At 45.2% G+C, this 24,653-nt stretch overlaps 1 protein-coding gene across 2 annotated transcripts; it reads left to right on the top strand.

The window, feature by feature from the left end:
• The first annotated feature begins 6,672 nt into the window (after positions 1-6,672).
• Positions 6,673-23,779, top strand: akap1b (A kinase (PRKA) anchor protein 1b). Of its 2 annotated transcripts, none has more exons than XM_020636844.3 (11): positions 6,673-6,830; positions 12,784-14,189; positions 15,224-15,348; positions 15,891-16,017; positions 16,100-16,227; positions 16,813-16,990; positions 17,178-17,328; positions 17,889-17,956; positions 18,039-18,112; positions 19,172-19,237; positions 19,694-23,779. In XM_020636844.3, the coding sequence occupies exons 2-11, from the start codon at positions 12,809-12,811 to the stop codon at positions 19,754-19,756; spliced, it is 2,361 nt and encodes a 786-aa protein (XP_020492500.1). In that variant the 5' UTR covers positions 6,673-6,830; positions 12,784-12,808; the 3' UTR covers positions 19,757-23,779. The 2 variants fall into 2 exon arrangements, with proteins under 2 accessions (XP_020492500.1, XP_065816799.1); XM_065960727.1 differs by lacking the exon at positions 6,673-6,830 and adding an exon at positions 8,715-8,907.
• The last annotated feature ends 874 nt before the right edge of the window (positions 23,780-24,653 follow it).

Raw genomic sequence — 24,653 nt, 5'->3', positions numbered from 1 at the left:
CGACAGACCCTCAAACCAACCAAGTGCCCAACAGCTCAGGGCACAACCAGCACGCCAACCACCACAACAACTCCTAAAATAACGAGCTGGCGACAGACCCTCAAACCCACCAAGTGCCCATCAGCTCAGGACACAACCAGCAGCACGCCAACCACCACAACAACTACTAAAATAACGAGCTGGCGACAGACTCTCAAACCCACCAAGTGCCCAACAGCTCAAGACACAACCAGCAGCACACCAACCACCACAACAACTCCTAAAATAACGAGCTGGCGACAGACTCTCAAACCCACCAAGTGCCCATCAGCTCAGGACACAACCAGCACGCCAACCACTACAATAACTCCTAAAATAACGAGCTACCGACAGACCCTCAAACCCACCAAGTGCCCATCGGCTCAAGACACAACCAGCACGCCAACCACTACAATGACTCCTAAAATAACGAGCTGGCGACAGACCCTCAAACCAACCAAGTGCCCAACAGCTCAGGGCACAACCAGCACGCCAACCACCACAACAACTCCTAAAATAACGAGCTGGCGACAGACCCTCAAACCCACCAAGTGCCCATCAGCTCAGGACACAACCAGCAGCACGCCAACCACCACAACAACTACTAAAATAACGAGCTGGCGACAGACCCTCAAACCCACCAAGTGCCCATCAGCTCAGGACACAACCAGCACGCCAACCACTACAATGACTCCTAAAATAACGAGCTGGCGACAGACCCTCAAACCCACCAAGTGCCCATCAGCTCAGGACACAACCAGCAGCACACCAACCACCACAACAACTACTAAAATAACAAGCTGGCGACAGACCCTCAAACCAACCAAGTGCCCATCAGCTCAGGACACAACCAGCAGCACGCCAACCACCACAACAACAACTAAAATAACGAGCTGGCGACAGACTCTCAAACCCACCAAGTGCCCAACAGCTCAAGACACAACCAGCAGCACGCCAACCACCACAACAACTCCTAAAATAACGAGCTGGCGACAGACCCTCAAACCCACCAAGTGCCCATCAGCTCAGGACACAACCAGCAGCACACCAACCACCACAACAACTCCTAAAATAACGAGCTGGCGACAAACCCTCAAACCAACCAAGTGCCCATCGGCTCAGGACACAACCAGCACGCCAACCACTACAATGACTCCTAAAATAACGAGCTGGCGACAGACCCTCAAACCCACCAAGTGCCCATCAGCTCAGGACACAACCAGCACACCAACCACCACAACAACTCCTAAAATAACGAGCTGGCGACAAACCCTCAAACCAACCAAGTGCCCATCGGCTCAGGACACAACCAGCACGCCAACCACTACAATGACTCCTAAAATAACGAGCTGGCGACAGACCCTCAAACCCACCAAGTGCCCATCAGCTCAGGACACAACCAGCAGCACACCAACCACCACAACAACTCCTAAAATAACGAGCTGGCGACAGACCCTCAAACCAACCAAGTGCCCATCGGCTCAGGACACAACCAGCACGCCAACCACTACAATGACTCCTAAAATAACGAGCTGGCGACAGACCCTCAAACCAACCAAGTGCCCAACAGCTCAGGACACAACCAGCACGCCAACCACTACAGTAACTCCTACAACAACCAGCAGCACACTAACCAAAACAACAGAAATCAACCTACAGATTGACGGCTATCCCTCAGATAGCGGTAAGCATCTAACTATACTCAACTACTACGATTAAACAATGTTTAATAAACTGCTGCATTAAGAGTCAGTGGAGTTTCTGAAATATGATCAATCAAATGTTGGTTTTATTTAATAGAGTTTTCAGTCCAATTTGAAGCTCAGTTTTTTTATTCCTTACTTTATGACTTCTTCAGGATGCTGGACGGACTGGTTTGACAGAGATGACCCTTGTGGAACTGGAGACTTCGAGAGCCTTAGTGTTCTGAAGTATGAAAACCCAGGAAAGATCTGTGATAATCCACTTCAGATCGAGGTCCAAACTACAGCTGGACTCGGAGTAGCTGACACAGGGGATGCCATTTTTGTGTAAGTGCAGAGTCGACCATCTTAGCTCCTTGAATTTGTTAAATAAACCATGATAATGTGTTGTATGCATTCTGCATGAGGAGGTTTATGTCGATGTTGTGTATTCAATGTGCGCCCTTTTCAAACATGCACAGTACTCCCGAAAAACTCCAGACATTAGCATGGCTGACTCAATGTGAGAATACACATTTTCAAAGTTACCTTAGCTTAAAGGAGACTTTTTTCCTGCAGCCTCCTGTAAAAAGTCTTTGTGAAGTCAGGGTGAGTCCATTTGTGGACACAGCAGGTAATCGTCTGGAACATTGATGCTGAATGAGTGGGCGGAGCGATGGCGTTGTTCTTCTTGAGCTGAGCTGCTTGCCTCAGTTGTCTGTATTATAATGACACTGTTGTGTTTGTATTTTGGAAACGTTCGACATGTCTTAGCGATATGAAAAAACAAACAAACAGGAGACAGTACTGAACACACCTCCCACCTCTCCTGAGGCCCAGCCCCCACTGACGTAAACAGAACCTTTCAAGAGTGGGTCTGACACCAACAATCTCCTAGTGTGGGCCACGTGTGTGAGTGCTAGTCTGGAAAATGCCAGGACCTATATGTCTGAAATTTGTCAGGAGTTCAACAGTGAAAGGGACTCTGGATTATACTTTGGTCCCTGCACCTGATCTGGTGTTATGTTGTAGGAGAAGTGATGGTGCCAAATGTCATGCAGATAAAAACAATTTCGAACAGCTGTTTTGCTTTCTTATGAGGCTTTTTCTGTAGTAAAGTTGTCCTGACTGATTCTCCTTTGTTTCTTTCTGCAGAGCTGACACAACCTCCGGCTTCATGTGTAAAAACTCAGAGCAGACCAACGGCACGTGTCAAGATTATCGTGTTCGTTTCATGTGTCCGTCTAACTTCTGCAGTCAAGAAGGTAACTTTTCCTCAAAATCAGGCAGTTAGGATGGTTTTTGATTCTTGTGACTAAACAATTACGCTGTCTCTTTTATCCTGACCAGTGTGCTGGACAACGTGGTTTAACCGGGACAATCCGGGTGGATCTGGGGACAGGGAACTTCTGAGAAACCTGAGAAAAGATCATCCAGGAGAAATCTGTGAAAGTCCTCTCTACATCGATGTCTTCACCAGGGACACCAACAAAACGGCCATCTCCACGGGGCAGGCCTTCTATATGTAAGAGCCACACTCAACAAGCTGTATTTCAATCTCCTGACTTTATGAACGTTTGAGCTCATCACACAAAATACAACAAATCCAATAGACTCATTTATCCATGTACTGTTCATTTATTCACTTTTTCTTTACATGTGACATCTTTTGTTCGTAAGAACTGAATCTGAAGTGATGAAAAATTTAGTCTCTGATCTTCAGATGAAATCAAATCTTCAAATCAGGTCATTCAGAAAAAACAAAGGTGACAGATCAGACTTAATCAATGATCCAGTCTTTGATTTGATCTGGATCAAACTTCTCATTTGAGTTGTTGAAATTATTTGAGATGACTTTGACCCTGATCCCTGGAGAGGGCGGAGTCAGGCTCCTGACAGGAAGTAAATAAACACATGAGGATGTAGACTTGCTGTTAAATGACTGTTTGCTTCAGTCACAGAGATAAAGAAGACGTCAGGGTGGAAAAGGAAGCATGTTCACCAAATATCTCTGAATATCATCAAATAAGATCTTTGGTTTTAAATCAGCTGTCAGGATCTCTCAATGGCCCACGACAGACTACTGTCCAATGCAGTCGGTGGTTACTCTGCAGTACACCAGGCCTGGCTAAGCTGGTTTCTGGTCTTGGAATGAGGAAGTAAACAACAGCCCAGCTGGCGTTAAACGCTGTTACAATGTGGCGTCCACTTACAGTCTGAGAAAAGATGACCAGAGATTCATTTAGATTTTCATGATTTAGAGAATCAACAAAGATAACTGGTGGTCTCGTTGTGTGGATTGATCTGATTGGGATTACTTCCTATGTTATGATGGGCGCTGCTGTCCATCATGTCGACCTCTGACCTGCCGCTTTGCATTGTGGGAAACAGACTGGTCTGATGCAGACTGTAGATTTTTACTGAATCAGAACGACATCCGGGTACTATGACAAATTGAGGATTTCATATTTGTTCACATACTTCATGTTGGACCAGTCAGAATGGACTATAGGACAGAAGGAGGTTTAGAGAACAGCCAGGATGGATTGATTCTGATCCTGGACAGAAAAAAGTAGATCTGGATCATTTTAATCATAATGAACAATCCGATCCAGGTTTCCTAACCGAGGACTCCTTGATTCATCAGCTTTATTCTCGTGACATCTTTCAGAGGACTAAGACTGGGTCAGGGTCAGGATTGAAACGTTAGGACTCATGTTATGGGTCAGGGTCATGATTTAGACTTTAAGACTCATGTTCTGGGTCAGGGTCAGGATTTAAACTTTAGGACTCATGTTCTGGGTCAGGGTCAGGATTTAAACTTTAGGACTCATGTTCTGGGTCAGGGTCAGGGTCAGGATTTAAACTTTAGGACTCATGTTCAATCAGAAACCTTCACTTATTAATATTGTGTCAACAGTTTTCATAGAAATGTGAATCTTCACTAACTGCTTCAACATGTTTCACTTTCAGCTACAGTCCAGATAAAGGATTTGTCTGTCGGAACCGAGACCAGAAGAGAAGACGCTGCCGGGACTACAAAGTGCGCTTCGGGTGTCTGTGTAATGTAATCGAGTCCTGAGGAGAACGATCTTCTTCACGAAGATTTCAACGTAATTTAACAATCAAAACTAAATGTCTGAAGTTATTCTTGTGATTAATCTTTCAGACAAGCGTCTTCCTCTCACACTCTCGTTTGGTCCATAAACTTTCTCCATGCGTTACAATCATTGTGAGCGTTTCTGTGTAAATCATTTATTTATTGAGTTCATTTCTTTCTTGAATACATTAAATCTGTAAAACTTTCTTCTTGAATTATTAAAGTATTCACGAAATAAATCTTGTGTATTTTTTTTTCCTTCTGATGAAATTAAACGACTCAAACCGTCACAGTCAGATTATAATTCATAATCCTAAACCCCCATAAAGGGGCTTGGCCAGACTTCTCTGACTGCGGGGGGCTGAACCTGATCACTGACCATGCAGGGGGGGCCGGAGGTGTTATGAACACATTCATTAACCCTTTCTATCTCAGTAATAATGTATTAACATTTAGATAAGTGATCCTAAAAAACAGCCTCAGCACAGACTCTTCATGAAAACTCACCAAAAAACCTCTGATATTTTTCAACCAATCAGATGGTGAATTCTTCAGGTTGGACATCAGACAGGAAATTTAAAATGAGCTTCAAAGACTTTTCTCTCAAGGTTCACATTAACAACCCTCTGAAAACGTCTCCGTGTGTCACTGTTTAAATACGAACCACATGAAATATAAAGGAAGCGCCCAGCAGCCTGAAGATGCAACAGCTGATTTGAGCAAAAGTCCCGCCTTCGACAGGGCAAACAGCCAATCACAGTTCAGGAATGTCCTCCTAACTTCATGAGAAACACTGAAGGGGGGCGGGATCAAACACTCAGAGGTCATGTGACTTCTTCACAACCTTCAAATACAAACAAATCATTTACATCCAAAATGACAGCGTACAGGGACGACACCTACCAGGTGTTGTTCGTTGATTCGTTCGTTCATGTTTGTTAGCGTTCGGATTTTGTTTGTGAAAACATTTTTAAATAAACTTTTTTAAAGTTCTTGTGTTCCTAAAGGTCATCACGGGGTAACGTGTTCCTGAAGGTCACCACGGGGTAACGTGTTCCTGAAGGTCACCACGGGGTAACGTGTTCCTAAAGGTCACCACGGTGTAACGTGTTCCTGAAGGTCACCACGGGGTAACGTGTTCCTGAAGGTCACCACGGGGTAACGTGTTCCTAAAGGTCACCACGGTGTAACGTGTTCCTGAAGGTCACCACGGGGTAACGTGTTCCTGAAGGTCACCACGGGGTAATGTGTTCCTAAAGGTCACCACGGTGTAACGTGTTCCTGAAGGTCACCACGGGGTAACGTGTTCCTGAAGGTCACCACGGGGTCAACATGATTTAATTCATCTTCATCGTTTAAAACATTGTTAATTAACTGTTGTTCAGTTTCTTCACTTTTTTAAACTTAACATGTAAATCACGATTTTAAAGAAGCTGATTAAATGTTTTAAAAAAGTTTAAAAGTTGGAATTTGAACTTTTAAAAGAAGGGGGTAAATTATAGCCTAAAGGAGCAATGCATCATGGGAGACAGAGGCTGTTCATACATTTTTTTATTAACTCATAGCTCATATTTTAATAAAATCATGAAACTGTTATTTTTATCCCAAATACAACAAAGAACAGCAAATAATTAATTTACCAACATTTTAATTTGAAATGTAAACATGTCTGCCCATGTAAGCATAAGAACTCACAACTAACATTCTAGGAATATAATATATTCTATTATATATATAAATTATTCTATTATATATATAAATATCATATATTATAATAGTTATTATTGATGAACATTTTATTTTATTTGTTAAAAAAGTGTTCCTTTACCGCATTCTGAGATGTCGCGAGACTGGAAGTATCGCGAGATTTAACCAGCTGTTTAGCCTGTGTGTTTTTTTTAGACTGGTGCTAGTCGGTGAACACGTGGGGAGGAGAGGCTGACTTTCCACACAGGGACACGTTTGAAGACTCTCTACAATTATCAGCAGTATCGCTCTCATAGTGGCGGCACCGAGGACCGTGAAATACTGTAAGTAACGTGAAGGAGAGGAAGGAGCGCGTTTCACACACCTGAGGGGGGCACGCCGATAGCATCTACATCATGTCCCTCACACACACACACACACACACACACACACACACACTCACACTCACACTCACACACAGAGCATGACTGGGTTCAGATCCACGCACAGTGTAAAAAACCCGCACAGACATGATCCCGCGTGTGTGCGGTCAGTGTAGTGACAGACTGAGAGCAGTAATCCCGTCATGTCATTGAACAACGAGCCTGCTCCTCTTCACACACTGCTGCTAGCTCCTGTTGTGTAAATTAGATTAGCCTCGTTCCTCCTCTCTGTGTAACACCAATCTGATGCTCGCATGCGTTATTATAACTCTTTAATAATGGTGCACATGTGCTGTGTTGGTGCACAGGCCACGGACATGCTATCATGCTAACATGAAGGTCTGCGGCCCGTATAGGACAGCAGCTCTCTCTCTGTCCCTCTGTGGGTCTGAATGTCCTTTAACCCTGCGTCAGTCCGACACAGGCCCCCATTGGTCCGTGTTGGTGCGTTCACAGTGCTCTGTGAGCCGGCCTAACATCATAGAAAGTGTCCTTAAACACAAAGCTTTCATTAATTCACAGTGTGTGGGGCCGGGAGTGATGTAGGAGGGTTACTGTACGATGAGCTGCCTTTACATGACGGTGTTTGTCGACATTATTTAACGTGTTAGCAGTATAACCACTGAGGTTGGCTAGCCTGCTAACTTCATATCATACACCGCGGCCTCCTTACGAGCCATGCTGTGTGATGCATTCACGTGCTCCTCGGATTTTCCCCATTCCGCGAGTTTGAAACTTCCAGCACGGACGCAACAACTTTAATGTGTTGTGTTTTTTATCAACTAATTTATATTTCCCCATGTGCACGGCAACTAAATGCTACAGCATATACGTGTAAATTGGTAGATTACATTTTTTAATAAGTGAATCGGTGTAGAAAAAGTCGGCAGATAACAAACTTTAGAGCAACAGCAAGGTTAAACTCCTAATCGTGGGTAACATAACTTTCTCTTGCTTTACAAGTGGTTGTGTAGCCTACACGCAGTTTTCTCCCAGTGATAACTATGTAGTCCGATTATTTCGTCAACACGTGAAGACTGGGATGTCATAAAACACCTCTGCGCCGGTGTTACGTCGAGAAATGCGTTCATGCAGAGATTTGCATCCACCTCGCTGAAGTGTCAGAAAACGGTTTAAATCTTATTTCTGGGTGATCTGTGGTGACAAATTATGTATATTGTTGAAGTTTATACTTAATACATTTTAAGTGTCCTTATAGTTCTGCAGACTCGGTAGAAGTCGCATTTTCATTAACCTGCGTAAATATAACCTGCTATATATAAAACCTATGTTTGTAGAGTAAATTTAAGTGTGGAATTAAAATTCGGCAGAGTAGAAATGATGTTTGCCATTAGATTACATTGTCCTGCGAGGTGAATGTGATTCTTGGTAGGGATGCATTTCTCGACATAACACCAGTCGGATGTCGCTCCTGATCGTGCTACGCCAAACCCCACGTTATATTTGATCAATCATGTGTTTCTGGTGTATTCACCGAGCTTTGTGTCTGTGTATACCGAACATACGGTCTCACATGGACGGTCAAGGTGTTCGGATGAATTCGGCGTTTAAACAAGACACATTCATAAAGTTTATTTTACTCTGTCATTGCTAAGTTAGGGCTTCATGGTCTTTAATCTCTATTGTAGCAGACGGGTTTGACGAATTAAAATGAATGAAAAAAACAGTGAATACTTTAATTAGTTTAGTTTTAGTCTGTCTAGATGCTGTAACATTATACGACTGGCTAATGCAGTCTCCCGTTCAGCTGTTTGATAGCCACATAGCATGCTAGTTAGCCTGTGTGTGTTGTAGTTGAATGCTCGGCGAGTTTTTAGCCGAGGACACCGGGATTATTTATCATGAGCCACAAGGACCCACAGGGGAGATATTATTAGCACGATGCTAGCGGGGATGGTCGGGCTTAGGCTACGTTAAGTCCTCGCTAAAAGTTGACATTATGACCCTCAACAACCCGGTGAGTCCCCCAGACAGCCTGTCGTGTTTGTGTAAAGCAGAATACTACAGTTTCCATCAGGCTGGTTTTATTTTAAGTTAATGATTAGCATGCTGTTGTAGCTAACATAAATCCCAGCTAGCTTGAGTTTAAACATAAGGGATGCTGCAGTCCCGTCATACATGTCAGCCGGACTGCTTGCAAAAAAAAAAGACAATTTAAGCTACCTATGAACACATGATTGCAGAGTACCTGCTAGTGATATTTTGCGGTAACATTGCTCTACGAGTCGAGCTACAGATCGGCATGTATGAACATCTCACACCTGTGACATGTCACATGTAATGCTGCAGTGTGTCAGGTTAGTGGGCTGTGCCATTATGCTGCCTGTAGTAAGCACACCGACAGGTTTGTAACACGCTGCCTGGCCACTCCCAGGATATCTGAACACCAAGGTCACCGTCTGAATCCGGACTTTGAGGTCAATATAACAGCGGCATGCTTCAGTCTAACCTGTGAGGAGTGATCCACATTTGTTCACAGCTTCTGTTGTAACCTTGTCCAAGGTGAATGTACTCCTGGTGTGTGTGCCACGATTTCTTAGAACTGTATGTGCAGGCTGGCTGTGTTCTAGTTCACCTGCAGAGGTTTCTGGGGTGGACTTGATCTTTACATCTGTACATAGACAGAGGAGCTGAGACCCCAGATTTTAGTTTTTCATGGTGAGACTGGGGGGGGGGTTAACCCTTAACCTGTCAACCAGGTGTAGTCTACACAAAAGCAGACACATCTTGATAAGGAAGTGTTGTTGTTTTTGGTTGTAAGCCTTTGTTTTGGTGTTCAAAACTTAGTTTTTTTTACAGTATTTGTTGTTTCTGTAGGCGGTGGCTTTACGGTCAAACCTCCATCCGCCACTTCCACGCCTTTCTTTTTACATCATGTCTCCCCTCAGGGACCCTTTAAAGACTTAAAGACTTCTTTAAGATGAAGTCTGCAGCATTAATATCTAAAGACTGAAAAGTTTATGATAATTTTAAAATATGGATGAAGTTTTCAAGAGTTGTTAAATAATTCTCTTCAGAACCTGAAGCCACTCCTAACACTCAAAGACTCGCTTACTCTCCTCACGTGAGAAGAAGTTTTAACATCCTGACAAACTGAAGCGTTTATGTGACTAGTTGGTGATAATGTCCTTAAGACCAGTGGTTCTCAACTGGGGGGTCACATAGCCATTTTCAGTGGGTCGCGAATGTCTGCCTGGAAAGAAAACTGTAAAAAAAAAAAAAAGTCTGTGAAGCACTTTTTAAAAATGTTTGTTTTGTTCAGTTTCTTGCTCACATGTTTTGCACCAACTGAGGTCCAAACTACACAATTTTTCAGTAAATGAATCTGATCTGGTTGAAAAATATCCTGAATTTGGGTTGTGATTATTTTCCTGGAGGAGTTGGTGCTGGGTCCACACACCCTCTAACAGTCTGTCACATTAGTTACTCAGTATTATCATATAAAGTCAGCTAGTGTATCAACACACTTCAGTTAGACTTCTGTTGGTTTGTAAGAAAGTCTGATCCTCGTGTTAGAGGGCCGCGTGGGCCAGTGTTCTCTTCCTCCCCTTTCTGTCACAGTCTGCGCGTCGTTGCATTATTAAAGACGAGAGCTCAACATGTTTGTGTGTTTGCTCGCTCGAGCTGCTCAGCTGTAGAATCACATTTTTATATTCAACAGCTTTAGCTGGAGAGTATTAAAGTCCACCAATGAGAGGCTCTTATATCTGTAATCAGTGAGACACACATTAATGATGATGTCATGTTTCTGCTGCAGCTCATTTCATGTTCTGCATTGACTGAGTGTTTGAGCCATCACTTCTTAATCATTCAAACTAAGTAGGATGTTCACATTTAAACTGTAACGAGGTGTTCATATTCTAAATAATCACACCGTCTGAAGTAGTTTACAGTTTGATCCAGCAGAGGGCACTCTCAGCATAACTTGTACATTGCATGACCTCTTGACCTCAGTAAATGAAGACAGTAATGTTGTGGGGGGGTGATTCAGGAGATGCAGACTGACACGAGGGAGACTTGTCTCTCTGCAGACAGCAGCCCCACTGATTGGAGGAGAGACACAGGGTCACTACAAACCTGCAACTCTCCAAGCTGGCTCACCAATATCTGTGTACAGGAACGTGTGTGCGCTCTGACGGGTGTTCTCGTCAGCAGGTAATATTGAATAAAAAGAGAGCTGATCCCGATCAAGTTAAGACTTTAGTTTCTGGAGAATGATGTAAAAAATAAATTATTCTTTTAGGATTGTCAGCAGGCTGTTCTTGAATCTGTAGTTTTAATGATCGGATGGAGAAGAACAAAACAAAAGGGATGTATGCAATTAGCCAGTAAATTCAGCACCCTCTACAGTCGGCACCAGAATCACTGATCGTTTAAACTGAGTATTTTGATCAGTTCAGGCCCGCTATGCTGGTCATGCTGTTTGTAAACTGTAACTGCCGGCCACTAGATGGGGCTGTAGTTCTGAGGAATACCCTACCACCCTGATGGAAACAAGCACACTGAACAGATAGCCTCTCGAATGACTAGCTGCTAGCACTGCTAATGTTAGCCACACTTGTCAAACGCTGATGCTGTGAGCCTGTGTTTAGCCCACGCATCAATCTTGGGGGTTGAAATATTTTCTTCTTTCTTCAACCAGTGGCGTCGCCCCCTTCTGGACACTAAAATGATTGCAGGTTTAATTAATTTTAACAGTCTCTGGTTGTTACTTAATGTTGACAGTTATCCCCAGCCTGTGCTGCCTGCAGAGAGACAGTTGACTACGTCGAGCAGGTGGACAGTTGCCAGAGAGGTCAAAAGTCCCCCATTTGCTCTTACACACACACACACACACACACACACACGTACATGTATGAAGCTTGCAGCAGCTGTCAGAGCGAGACGTGTCGGGCAGCATGGCTGGTTGTGATTGAGACGGGTCTTGTGACTCGTTCCTGTGCAGGTCTGTTAAGGAAAGGCATGTGCAATCGTCCTTTTTTAACAGTCACACACACACACACACACACACACAGCTCGAGCTGGTTTGCTTCGACTCCATCGATCCTGTTTGTTTGTTTTTCTGCTCTTTGAGTTTTTTCAGGATTTATTTCAAACTTTATTTAAATGAAACACGCAGCCGTTTAACCCTTGAAGTATTGACTTCTTGAAGGTTACTTCCAGAGATCTGAGAAATCTTGAGTTCTTGTTTCAGACTGGAGGGAGGTCATATTTAGCTGTTAATCTAGGAAGTATACGCCCCCTATTTTATGTTTATCCATTAATGAACAAAGTTTGAAACATTTGTTTTATTATCTCAGCTGACCTTCATTGCAAAGAGTTAATCTTCAGGATCAAGTTTTGGAGGGGTCTGGTCGTGTGTTTTTAGTGGGTTAGGTATCAGATAAAGAATGCCAAATCTCTTTTTTGACCCTTTGTTTGCAAAGCATTAAATAAACAGGAATAGGGGACACCAGTGGGTTGGAATCCGACCTGTTGCTCGCTTCCTTCATGTTGTTCCCCCTTGGCTCTCTCTCTCACTCACTCACTCACACATTTCTGACTCTACCCACTGTCCTGACTTTCAAAATAAAGGCATAAAAAGCTCCAAAAGAAAGACAGCCGTGGTCCTCATGGTTCAGGTCAGATGTTTGTAGTCTTTTAAGATCATGTTCAGAGTTTTCTTTGGTTTGCAGAGTGTCTAAAAGCTTGGATGTGTTTTTGTTCAGAGCTCATTAATGAGAAAAACAAATAAAGATGTCACTTATAACACTGAATCTTAGACCGGCATGCAGATCCAGACCTGTTGTCCTTTCAGTGGATCTAATATTGAATGTCTGTTTCTACCTTCCAGGTGTAGCTGTTAGCGTCCTGAGGAAATGCCGCTGAGGTTTCGCTCTGTCGTTCCCTACACGCTGCCCGGAGTCCTCGCACTGATCGGCTGGTGGTGGTACATCTCACGGAAGAAAGACCGCCTTATAGGCCATGATGGTCCCGAGGGGGCCCCCGCCGCGATGGGCCTGAGAACGGCTTCGACAGAAGGGAGCAATGGATTGGTGGAGAAAGGCACAGAGAGCCCTACAAATGATACAGTTAGCTCCGCCCACATACCTACACAGGGCGGGAACCCGAGAACACATGTTTCCTCGGAAGTAGCGCCGATATGTGAGGATGCTGCTCCTCACCTGGACAGAGTCCCACCCCTCTCCGCTCAGACTTCACCTGGGAAAGAAGAAGAGCTACAGCTGTCACTGAAGGAACAGAAAGAGCCGGAGAGAAGCTCGCTATCAGAGCCAGAGCCAGCAGCAGAGGAGGCCATCGTGTCCTCACAGTCTACCAAAGTGTCAAGCTCCTCCTCCCTCTCTGACGCAGAGCGGCCAGAGCCCGAGGGGGAGGTCTCAAAGCACCACAGCACTGTAAATGCACAGGAAGAAATGCTAGTCTGTACCCTGACCCCCGCCAGAGTCCAGAGAGTGACCCCATCAGAGGCTGACTCTCTGGAGACCCCGCCTTCAGCGCAGGATTTCCACCAACACGTCCTGACCAGCACGCCGGCCTTCCCCTCCACGTCTCTGGCCTCCACATCCCTTAATGCCATCCAGGACTCCTCGGCTCACTTGTCAGAGACCACCCAGGATGACCAGGAGCCGGATCTGGAGCTTCTGGCAGCTGGACTTATAACTGAGGTCATCTCGGCAGCCACCCAGGAGGTCCTTGGTGTCACCAGCAGCCAGGTAGACAGCGGCAGACTCTGCTCCCAACATGAGCCAATCAAAGCGGAGCAGCTCCACCTGCTGACCAGCCCGTCACAGAGCAATAAGGAGGGGATGTCTAATGGCATCTCCTCGGCTGCAGGATGGGAGCCTGCAGAGCTCCGAAGTCATCAGACACTCGGTGCACAGAGAGGACACTGGCCGGCTGCTCAGAGCTCGTCTCTACTCAACAAGCTGAGAGGAGACGAGGCGGTGGCGCTCGCCGAGGACTCAGCCTGCAGCACATGTCACTCCGAGGACGGTGTCAGCAGCGAGGACCTGCACAACAGCATGTTTGACAACCACACGGACATCATCCAGGTGACAGACCTGTCGGTGAGAGAAACCTCCCAGACTCCGTCGCTGGTGGAGTCGGCGGCAGAGGAAACGATTCAGGCTGAAGGAGACGACATCTCAGTGGACGCTGCAGGAGACATAAAGAGGCTGAACGGGATGGGACTGAGGAACGGAGCGCATGGGGCGTGTGAGGAGACGGATCAGTCCGGAGGTTAGACAGCTCTCTGTTTATTCCTGATATTAGTCTCAGTAAGTCAGTGATGTTTAGAGAGTTATTCATTTAATATTAAGAAGCATGCAAAATAATGAGGTGGCTGTCAGTCCATTTCAGTGTTTATTTGTGACTTGTCAGAAGTAAATAAACTGCTTCTTTATTACACGTGACCTTGTGACTCAGAGATCAGGTCTACAGGTCAAGTTGATTTCAGAGTGTGCTCGTATTAAAGGATCAGTTCAGAGTTTTAAAGCTGAGCTTCTGTTTGAAAATGTGAAGAGGTCAAAGGGTAAACCGTCAGGTCCTCAGCTCTGCTGGTTTCGACCCCCTGCTCTGCATTTGTCCTCTCTTGTAGGTTGGACATGTTTGAGTCTGTTGACTGCAGAAGGTTAAGAAATGTTTGTCTCAGCGGTCTGTAGAAGTTTGTAACCACGGGAACATTCTGGATAAATTTAGGGCGCACTCACATTAGGCTATCCGTACCCTGCGCGAGCATGCTTGACCCCCTAAAGTCCAGTTTGTGTGTAATGGAGGCGTTAGGGGTACACTTCTTTGGCCCTGGCATGATTATAAGAGGTGTGCATAGGCTCAAACACGGGTATGCATTGTGGCCGTGGTGTATAACCTAATCGATGTGAGCGTCGTTGAGTGTTGTCTAGCATTGTGCGTCGTCATTGGTAACATTGTGTGCTGCAGGAATTGGGAGAAAACTCCTGATGGCGCCCCACTGGGTCATGAGACTAACAGCCGGTGCTGCCCAGATACGACTGTTTTGAAGCGTCAGGAGACGTTTCGAATAACGCCATATAGCTGTCCACTTCCTTGTTTGTAGCACAGTCGTGTTTACATCTCCCACAGACCGTACTCTCGTACACATAGTCAGGTGGCCCTGGTAATGAACTGGTCTTTGGGGTCAAGGGTACTCCGATCTGGGCTAGGGTCCCTAATGTGAAAACACCCTTAGGTGATGTTGCATTAGGTCGTGCAGGTAAAGGTCGTGCAGGTAAAGGTGTGTATTCTTGTCTCTGCAGGCTCTGATGTGAACAGTATGGACTCTGTGGACAGCGGTTGCACGATGGGCCTCAGCGACAGTCAGAGTAACCACACGGCGTCCGCCAGCTCGGAGCTCATCATCTGGGAAATCGAGGTGCCAAAGGTGAGTCTGAACACACCTGAACTGGGCCACCTGTGATAAATACAGCAGCTCAAACCCTAGGTCATTTCAGTGTCACGGAATAAGCGAGTTAATAATTAACAGGTGTGTTGAGCAGATCAGAGTCCACCGTGACGGAGTTTAGACTCAAACAGCTGATCGTTTTATGATGCTGCCAGGCTGCATGCATTGACACTGTTTGACCTCAAGGAGGAGCTGCATCATCTCTTCAGTTTAAGATTTCATCTCAGCGAGTGAATATGTATTTATGTGTCAGTGTGTGTTTACTTCCTCCTCATTGGCTCAGTCTGGACTTCTCCTGTGCTTCATTATGTAAATTCCCTTGACCACTAATACTTATTTTGGACGTGTAGCGTGTCGTTAGTCAGACTTCAGCTGACGTGTGTCTTCATTAGAAACACAGAAACTGTCAGAGTGGAGACGGCTGGATGGACGGGAGCTCCTCGCTGAGTGAGATGTTCTGATGTGTGAAACGTTATCAGTTTAACGGGTTGTTGTCTCTGCTGCTTGTATTTGTCTTCCAGCATCTGGTCGGCCGGTTAATCGGGAAACAAGGGAGATACGTCAGCTTCCTGAAGCAGAACTCGGGCGCCAAGATCTACATCTCCACTCTGCCTTACACACAGGAGTTCCAGATCTGTCACGTGGAGGGTGAGTCTGAGAAACAGCGAGTTCTCACATCGAGTCTTCTCATGAACGCACACATCTCATGACTTGTGTTTGGTCTGTGTAGGCACGCAGCAGCAGGTCGACAAAGCTCTGTCTCTCATCGGGAAGAAGTTCAAAGATCTGGACCTGACCAACCTTTATGCACCGCCTCCGCCCCCCCTCACGTTACCATCACTTCCTATGACCTCGTGGGTAAGACGCCCCTTAGTCGACTAGTTCTCATTATGAATATAAACATGCTGGTTATTATGGGATGTTTGCTGTGGGAGAACGTGCATCACGTTGCAGAAGACAGCAGCAGTCAGTCACATTCAAAAACGATGATCTTAAAGCTCTCACCCGCATGGTGAGATGTCGTCCTCGCCGGTGGATGTTCAGAAAGGAACGGCTCACACGAGCACGGAGGCTAAGTGGGAGGAGCTCAGTAGTTTATATGCACGTGATTGGGCGGGACAGACATGTGTGTTTTATTATTGGTTTGAAGCTATTACGTGATCAAGCTCAGAGTTAACCCTGCCCACTTCACACCCGACGACCTTAAAGTTCAGAACGTGAAGATGTCGTGTGGCCCTCTCAGAGTCGACGTGACAAACATGAGTTCAGTTTCCAGAGGCTTTAATCTCTGAGTCATGTTTACATCTAGATATTTATTTAAAGTCCAAACTGAAACACGTGAACTTCAGGTCCCTTCTGGGTGAGTCTGATTCTTCATCAGAGCAGCAGACCGAGACCTGGATCTGAAGTAACTGACCCCCCTTCTGTCACTCTCCTCTACAGCTCCTGCTCCCCAGTGGAGTGACGGTCGAGGTGATCGTGGTGAACATCGTGTCGGCGGGTCATGTCTTCGTGCAGCAGCACACACACCCCACGTACCATGCCCTGCGGAGCCTCGACCAGCAGATGTTCCTGTGCTACTCGCAGCCGGGCACACCGGCGCTGCCCTCACCTGCTGAAGGTAAAAACACTCTAAGAGCTCCTCAAAACTCAAAGAAGTCTAAACGTATTACCAGCCTTTTGTTTTGGGGGGGGGGGGGGTCAGAGTTAGGAAAAGCCTGAACTTACTGGGACGGTTTGAGTCCAGCAGAGAGAGTTGAGAGGCAGGTGGTCCATGAAGCTAAAGGGAATGATGTCCCTGTGTGTAGTTGGCGTGATCTGTGCAGCTCCGGCAGTGGAAGGAGCGTGGTGGCGAGCTCAGGTGATCACCTTCTACAAAGAAACGAACGAGGTGGAAATCAGATACGTTGACTACGGAGGCTACGACCGAGTCAAGATCGACTCGCTACGACAGATCAGGTGAGGGTCAAAGGTCACACGCAGTCGTACCACATCATCTGTGCAAGCAGTGTCTGCTCCATCACTCAGTTTCACTGAACACTGACCTCTAGTGGAGGTTTCTATAACTGCAAAGACGACTGCAGAGCTTTGAAACATGTCCGCGTTTGATCCCCTCATGAATAGTTTCAAATAATAGATTTGTTGATCTATAAAAACAAAGTGTTTTCTAAGTTAAAGGTTTCAGTTGCTCTCTCCATTAGTGTGTGTGTTTGAGGTCTGTGTGTGTGTTTTTATATCAGGCTCATGTTGAAACATGAGATGATCTTTCCTGCACCAAAATAAATAAATCTTTGACATTTTAATATTTAAGTAAAAAAACTAAAGAAATAATTTGGTCGATGACACAGAGTGTGTTTCTGTTGCCTTGGAGACGAACAGCTGTTTCACTACGTATAAACACTCGGTTCATAATAGGACAACAAACAGTTAATGATGAAACAAAGAGGAAGTGGTCGCTCCTCTTCAGAGTGAAAGAAGCTGCTCTAATGAAATGATGTTTCACCACTTTTATTTTGCAGGTCTGATTTCGTGACACTTCCGTTTCAAGGTGCTGAGGTTTTACTCGACAACATCGCTCCTCTTCCAGGTACGACACGAGAAGTAGAGAAAGGTGTTGATGTCTGAGCCTGTGCAGCTTCTTACTCTTTGTTTCAAACGTGTCTGATCAGGAGAGGATCGCTTCTCAGCCGACGCCACGTCAGCGCTGGAGGAGATGACCAGAGGAGCGGCGCTGCTGGCCCAGGTGAGGAGACCGTGTCAGGGACTAAGGGGGGTTTCACAGGTGAGAAGACCGTGTCAGGGAGTAAGTGGGGTTTCACAGGTGAGAAGACCGTGTCAGGGACTAAGGGGGGTTTCACAGGTGAAGTCCGATGGTTCTGATCAGGGCTGGAGCTCCTTCATTTGGTTCAGTTTGCTTTCATGCTGCACTCAGTCAAACTCCAAAACTTGTCGCCATGGGCGGTTCTAGGCAGGGGCCAACATTGGCCAGTGCCCCTGTAACACTGAGCTTGATCCCCCCCTGTGGCCGCCCCTCCAAAAGGAAGAGCCCCCCCTAATAGCACATTCACAATATTTGACTCAACAACCGGACTCAAAATACCACACAACATAAAATACCATGATTTTTTTATATATATATATATATATATATATATATATATATATTTTTTTTTTTTTTAAAGCGATCATCTTTTCACATGGGTTTAATCATCCTCTCTGGCAAAACAACTGGACCCAGTTTGGCCCCTTAAGTAAAAGTGGTCTAGAACCGCCACTGCCTGTCGCATGTTCTGTAATGTAGCCTCCCGCCACTAGTTAGCGCTGTAACTCAGTGGCTGCTGCCACCCGGCCTTGTGCTGCACAATGACCCCGAGGTAAACAAAAGGACAGTGGAAGAAAGTTCTAAGTCTGCTGGTTCACATTAAACGGGCCTTTCAATCGGAGAGATGTGTAACCACATTTAGCTCAGATGTGAACGTTACCCTGCATAGAGGACTGAAGGCTGCTGTTATAGCAATGCTAATGTTAGCCACGCTCTGACGGCCAAATTCAACCCACAATGCACAGCTGTTTGATTCACTTCCCTTGTTTGGTTCGGATTGCGATGTCACTTAAGGTGAACTGAACTCTGGTGCACTTGGAAGCGAAAACCCCTGTTTTGAAGAGGACCGGAGTTCAGTTCGTTGGTCTACCCCACCACAAACAATCCAACTATCAGACAAAGGTCACTGGAGTTCAGTTCAAAGGGCTCAGGTGTGCACGCTCTCTAAATGAACATTGTTGTCCATTGTCTCCTCTGCAGGTCTCGAACTACGACAACAACACGGGCCTCCCTCTGGTGCACCTGTGGAACATGGTGGGAGAAGAGGTATGCAGCTGTCCACATCTGCTCTGAGACTTTCATGTCCGGATAACTGACATGTAGTAAACTCGTTTTCAGGCCGTGAACATTAAAAGAGAAACAGCGGGGATTCAAATATGACAAGTCTCTTGTTCTGTGTCGATGCTGAAATGTGGAACTGTATTTAGAATAATTCTGTTGACACTTTTTAATGAACAAAGACATATTCCATGCGGATGTTAACATTTATTTTATTTCATTTCATGTTGATTTACAAAACGTCACGCATTCAGCTCACATACTGCAGGTGCTAGCCAAGTTAGCCACACAATTCTAACATTAGCCACGCTCAGTTTGGACTGTTTGCTTACCTGGTCTGTTTCATCCACTCTGAAAACCGTCGTCTAGAATAACTAAAATAATTCAAGTAAGAATGAGCCTTCTCTTGTGAATGATCTGAATCCTTCCTTTCTCGCCCTGCAGGTGATTTCAGTGAACCGCACGCTGGCAGAGCGAGGTCTGGGGGTTTGGGTGGACGCTTTCTGAACTCCTCACATCCTCTGAGCTCCATCTTCATCCTCCACCCTCATCAGGGACCTGGGTCACCCACCACTGGATTGAAAAAGTTTTCTTTTGTTTGTTTTTGGTTGCCCCCCCCCCCCCCCCCCCCCCCTCAAATTCTTATTGAGAAGAAATTTAAAAAATAGTTTCCAGGCATGGATCCTCGGAGAACAGGCCGTGCTTCACAACAATACGACTTCCTGTCCTGATCATGAACGTTCAAAGAATTTCAACAAGGACGGGAATACTTGTAAATGTTTTCTTTTTAAAAAAAAAAAAAAAAAATCTATATTGTAACTCAATAAAGGTTCAACCGGCATCACGTTCTGCTCCCCGACCATCCTGCGTTCACTGACTGGATCGTCACTCGCTCCTTGGCTGTAGGTCGCACGTTTTGGGTGTTTTTGGATAAAAAGGGGGTCAGTATTGCTGCAGAGACTCCTCAGGGTCTCTATCCAGCTCCAACTGAGGGACTAATTTTTCTCGTCCTTGCAGTGCGTCACAGACGAACAGCTGAGCGCACAGAAAGCAACTCCTCTCCTCTGAACATTTCTCAGACTAAGGATTAATCTCACCGCAGCGCCACAAGGAGATCATCATCAGATTTTTTTTTCACGTCTCAGACCACTGAGCTCCTCGTCTTTAAAGTCCAGAAACAATAATTAACATTTCACCGACATGAATCTCAGCCGTTCACCCTGCTTGGATTCCCACATCGTTAGAGTTCAGACTAATTTCAACTTCTGATCAGGCGTCTTCGTCCTGGAGGTGCCTTGTTGGACCGGATAGGACTTTAAGGTTTCACATCGACCAATCAGAATCTCTAACTATGATGTCATTTCCTTCCTCCCATTCATGTGGGGTGTTTCTCATGAACTTAAATTCATCGTTCAAACATAAAGACATGGAAAAGGTCTAGTGTGGTGAACGTGGCGAGTATTTCTGCTGCTGACGGTTTAAACAGCTGAAAGTGGAGACACGATGTGTGCACTGATTTACAATCATTAATGATTCTGTTGATTAAACGTGTTAAAATCAGGAGATGAGGTGTCCTAACATGAGGACCAGGGGCGTGTCCAGAGGCGGGCCTCCTTTGAAATCTAATTGCCATGAAGAACTGCGAGCAAACTCCAGCAGGAAAAACAAATGTATTCTAAACCTTCCTGTTCTTTAAATGGCTAAAGAATGTCTTTTTGACTTTTGGATAGTTGCAGTTATTTACTGCTTTGAGTTGTAAATTTAGACCAAAAGCACATCATCTTTTTGAGTTACTAAAAAAAAATAAGTTAAGCGAAACGTTAGTCACTCTGGACGTTCAGATATCAGACAGGAAATGCTATTCATTCGTTTGTTTGTGAACAAACTTCAGGCCCCCCCCGCCCGAATAAGTCAGGACCCCAGCTGGGCCCCCCAGCCATGAAAGTCTGGACACGCCCCATATAAGGACAAATGATGCGCTCCATTAACCTCGTAAGTCAGAGCTGGTGATGACGTCACGACTGAGTTAATGGAGTTCCACTAACTGGTTAGTAACATGGACGCCTCCAAGAGAACGTTTGTTAGCTTAAAGCTAACGACATGCTACGTGACGGTTTGAGAGAGTACTGACGCTGTGATGGATTTAATGACACTAAAACAAAACTAAATTTCTAATGAACACTTCAATGTGCAGCTTCAACTGTACTGTGGATGCTCAAAGCAGCCATGTTGGATTTTCACTCAGACTACTGAAGTTCTCGAGTTTCGACTTCCGGAGGTGTTAGTGATGACGTATCAGACCAGCAACTTGATATTTCTGACTTCTGAGATCAAATTGAACGCACCAAAACACGTCACAGGTGAAGTTTAGAATAGAGCACTTGATCTCATATTGAACTTCTTCCACATTGTCACATTATCGCCACACGGAGGTCAGTTTCCTCTGAAGCGACGCCCTGATTGAAAAGCTGAATGTAATGTCGAGCGGCTGATAAACTAAAAACAACCTGAGGCATAATAAACTCACCACTTCTTGATTTATGAGCAATAAAGAAGAAACTGACACTATATATTTATTTAAAGTTAAAACATCATCTCTGTAACCCATTAGCAACTTTGGTAAAAAAGCAAATGTTAGCATTCTGCTACAACTAAGCTAACCTGCAAGGAGTGGCTTAATACTAACCCCACCAGTCAATGGGAAAGGGCTAGTTCACAGCTAATGATGTCAGCTAGCAAAGTGTTTTGTCAGCTGGAATAAATATTAGCTTTCGGTAACTAAAACAAAGTTAGCTAGCTGATATCATTAGCTTAAAAGTGCATCTTTCCTTTTCTATTCATCTAAGAGCAGGAAGTGGTAGAATGCTAACATGAGCTGTCTGTCTGATAGCATGCTAACATGAGCTGTCTATCTGATAGCATGCTAACATGTGCTGTCTATCTGATAGCATGCTAACATGAGCGGTCTGTCTGATAGCATGCTAACATGAGCGGTCTGTCTGATAGCATGCTAACATGAGCTGTCTATCTGATAGCATGCTAACATGAGCTGTCTGTCTGATAGCATGCTAACATGAGCTGTCTATCTGATAGCATGCTAACATGAGCTGTCTATCTGATAGCATGCTAACATGAGCTGTCTGTCTGATAGCATGCTAACATGAGCTGTCTGTCTGATAGCATGCTAACATGAGCTGTCTATCTGATGGCATGCTAACATGAGCTGTCTATCTGATGGTATCTAAGGGGTTAAAAACATGGTGTAACGCTTAAAAAGCGATTCATTTATGTCGCCGGGGTGGATTTATCCGCTTAAACTACGTACGAACTTGAACTCCGGATTACGACTTTATTACTGTTTTAGCTCCGTCTGTCGTGATCGTTTTAGTCCTCATTCTGGTTTTAAGTTAGTTTGGCTCTGAGGCCTTAAATCTGAGAAACGTGAAGTCATTCTGGGTTTGAGGCCTAAACCAGGAAACCAGTTCAACTTGGTCTTGCTCGCTGTGGGGTCATGGTTGGGGTCGCTGGTGGCCCGGATTAATTAGAACATGAACTCTGTAATAATATCAAAAGGGATGACATTTAAAATCAGTGGGCGGTTCATTTGATTAGTTTGTCCTCGTTGCTGAAGAAACTCGACTCGTCTCAATCTCTCTTTGATTTTATGTCGATCGAGCGTCACAAAGACGTCTTGTCTTTCTCCGTCAGCCTGAACAAACGCCATGTGGTTCATGTGTGAGCAATAGTCAAACGTCCAAACCAAACATCAAGTAAAGCCTCGATTTCTGAACCCTTCATCGTTTAAAATGATTGTCGAGAGGAGCGTGGCGTCGGTAGGATTTGTCTCTAGGTCAGTTCCATGTTACGTAGCTGTGCATGACTCACTGGTCAGATGGACTTTGAGGGTCAAAGGTGATCGCTACAGATTGCCTCCGCGCCCTCAGATGGCTCCGCCTCTCTTTCACTCAGAGCAGCTTTTTGTTAGAACTTGACCGAAGAGCCGTCATTTTTTTATTTCACGCATTTCAACGTGAGGGTGCAGCTGATGGAGATAAACGGGTCATTGACCTTCACGGATTTAGACTTGAATGAACTCAGCACAGGTCGTCCACATGGTGGTGCTGACTGGGAGCAGTAGCCATATTGTCTACGGTCAGCGTGTGTTCACCTGGTCCCTCCCCCCACCCCGATCAAACTCCAGATGTTGGTTTGTCTGTAAATAAGATGTCTGACTGTAATTTTCTATAACACTGGACAGAAAGAGATATAAAGGGAACATGATCGTGTTTGGTTTCTGTTTGTTTTGTTCTGGTCCTCCTCCTCGCCCTCGCCCTCCGTCACTCACTCACGGCGTGCGGCTGGTCTCTACGTGTTTGCATAGTTAGACGACGAGTCGACCTTTGCATTATTTTTGAAGGGTGTGAAGTTCTTGTGCCCAGAAGCTTTTAACATGTACAGGTTTTTGCTAGGCTCCTCTTCAGTTGATTGTACAGATCTGTTAGGAGAAAAGAATAAAAGTTATTCAAAGTGTTTTGTGGTTACTCTCTTCTTCTATGTCTTCTGGCGTCAACATGTTGTCTCATCACTTCCTCATGACATCACTGAGATCCAATCACAACTAACGAAATGAACACTTTATACAAAAATCATGAGAACAGATTTACAGACTTAAAATGTACACAGTTGTAGAAGCGATGCATTATGTTTTTTTTTTTACATGATTGGTATGATTTGACAAAACCATCTGTTATCTATACTGCTTTTCTATTCAGCTGTCATTGGGTGAGAGGCGGGGTTACACCCTGTTCACCAGCTAATCACAGGGCTGACATAGAGACAGACAACCAGCCACACTCCAGTTAACACCAGTTGACCTAACGAGCATGTCTGTGTGACTGTGGGAGGAAGCCGGAGTACCCAGAGAGAACCCACACATGCACAGGGAGAACATGCAAACTACACAGAGAGGCTCCTGTAAGACAGGGATTCAAACCAGGAACCTCCTCGCTGTGAGGGGACAGCACAAACCACTGCAGCACTGTGCAGGCTGCAGCCCATGACAAGACAAATAAATATTAAAATATTTTACAAAATGTAAAAGTAGCCTATTTCACACTTTGTAAATGTGTTTTTCTCTTTCCAGCCACAGCAGTTATTAACTTAAGTGATTTTATTTAACCAGGTCGGTCCCATTGAGATTAAGAACCTCTTTTTTAAGGGAGACCCGGCCAAGGCAGTTGTGCGTGTGTGTGTGTGTGTGTGTGTGTGTGTGTGTGTGTGTGTGTGTGTGTGTGTGTGTGTGTGTGTGTGTGTGTGTGTGTGTGTGTGTGTGTGTGTGTGTGTGTGTGTGTGTGTGTGTGTGTGTGGTCGGCCGGCGTGGGGGGGGGTGTTTGTTGTGTCCTCG

The sequence above is a fragment of the Labrus bergylta genome, chromosome 11 (assembly GCF_963930695.1).
Source record: "Labrus bergylta chromosome 11, fLabBer1.1, whole genome shotgun sequence".
Taxonomy (NCBI): domain Eukaryota; kingdom Metazoa; phylum Chordata; class Actinopteri; order Labriformes; family Labridae; genus Labrus; species Labrus bergylta.
This window is presented reverse-complemented; position numbering and strand designations above follow the sequence as displayed.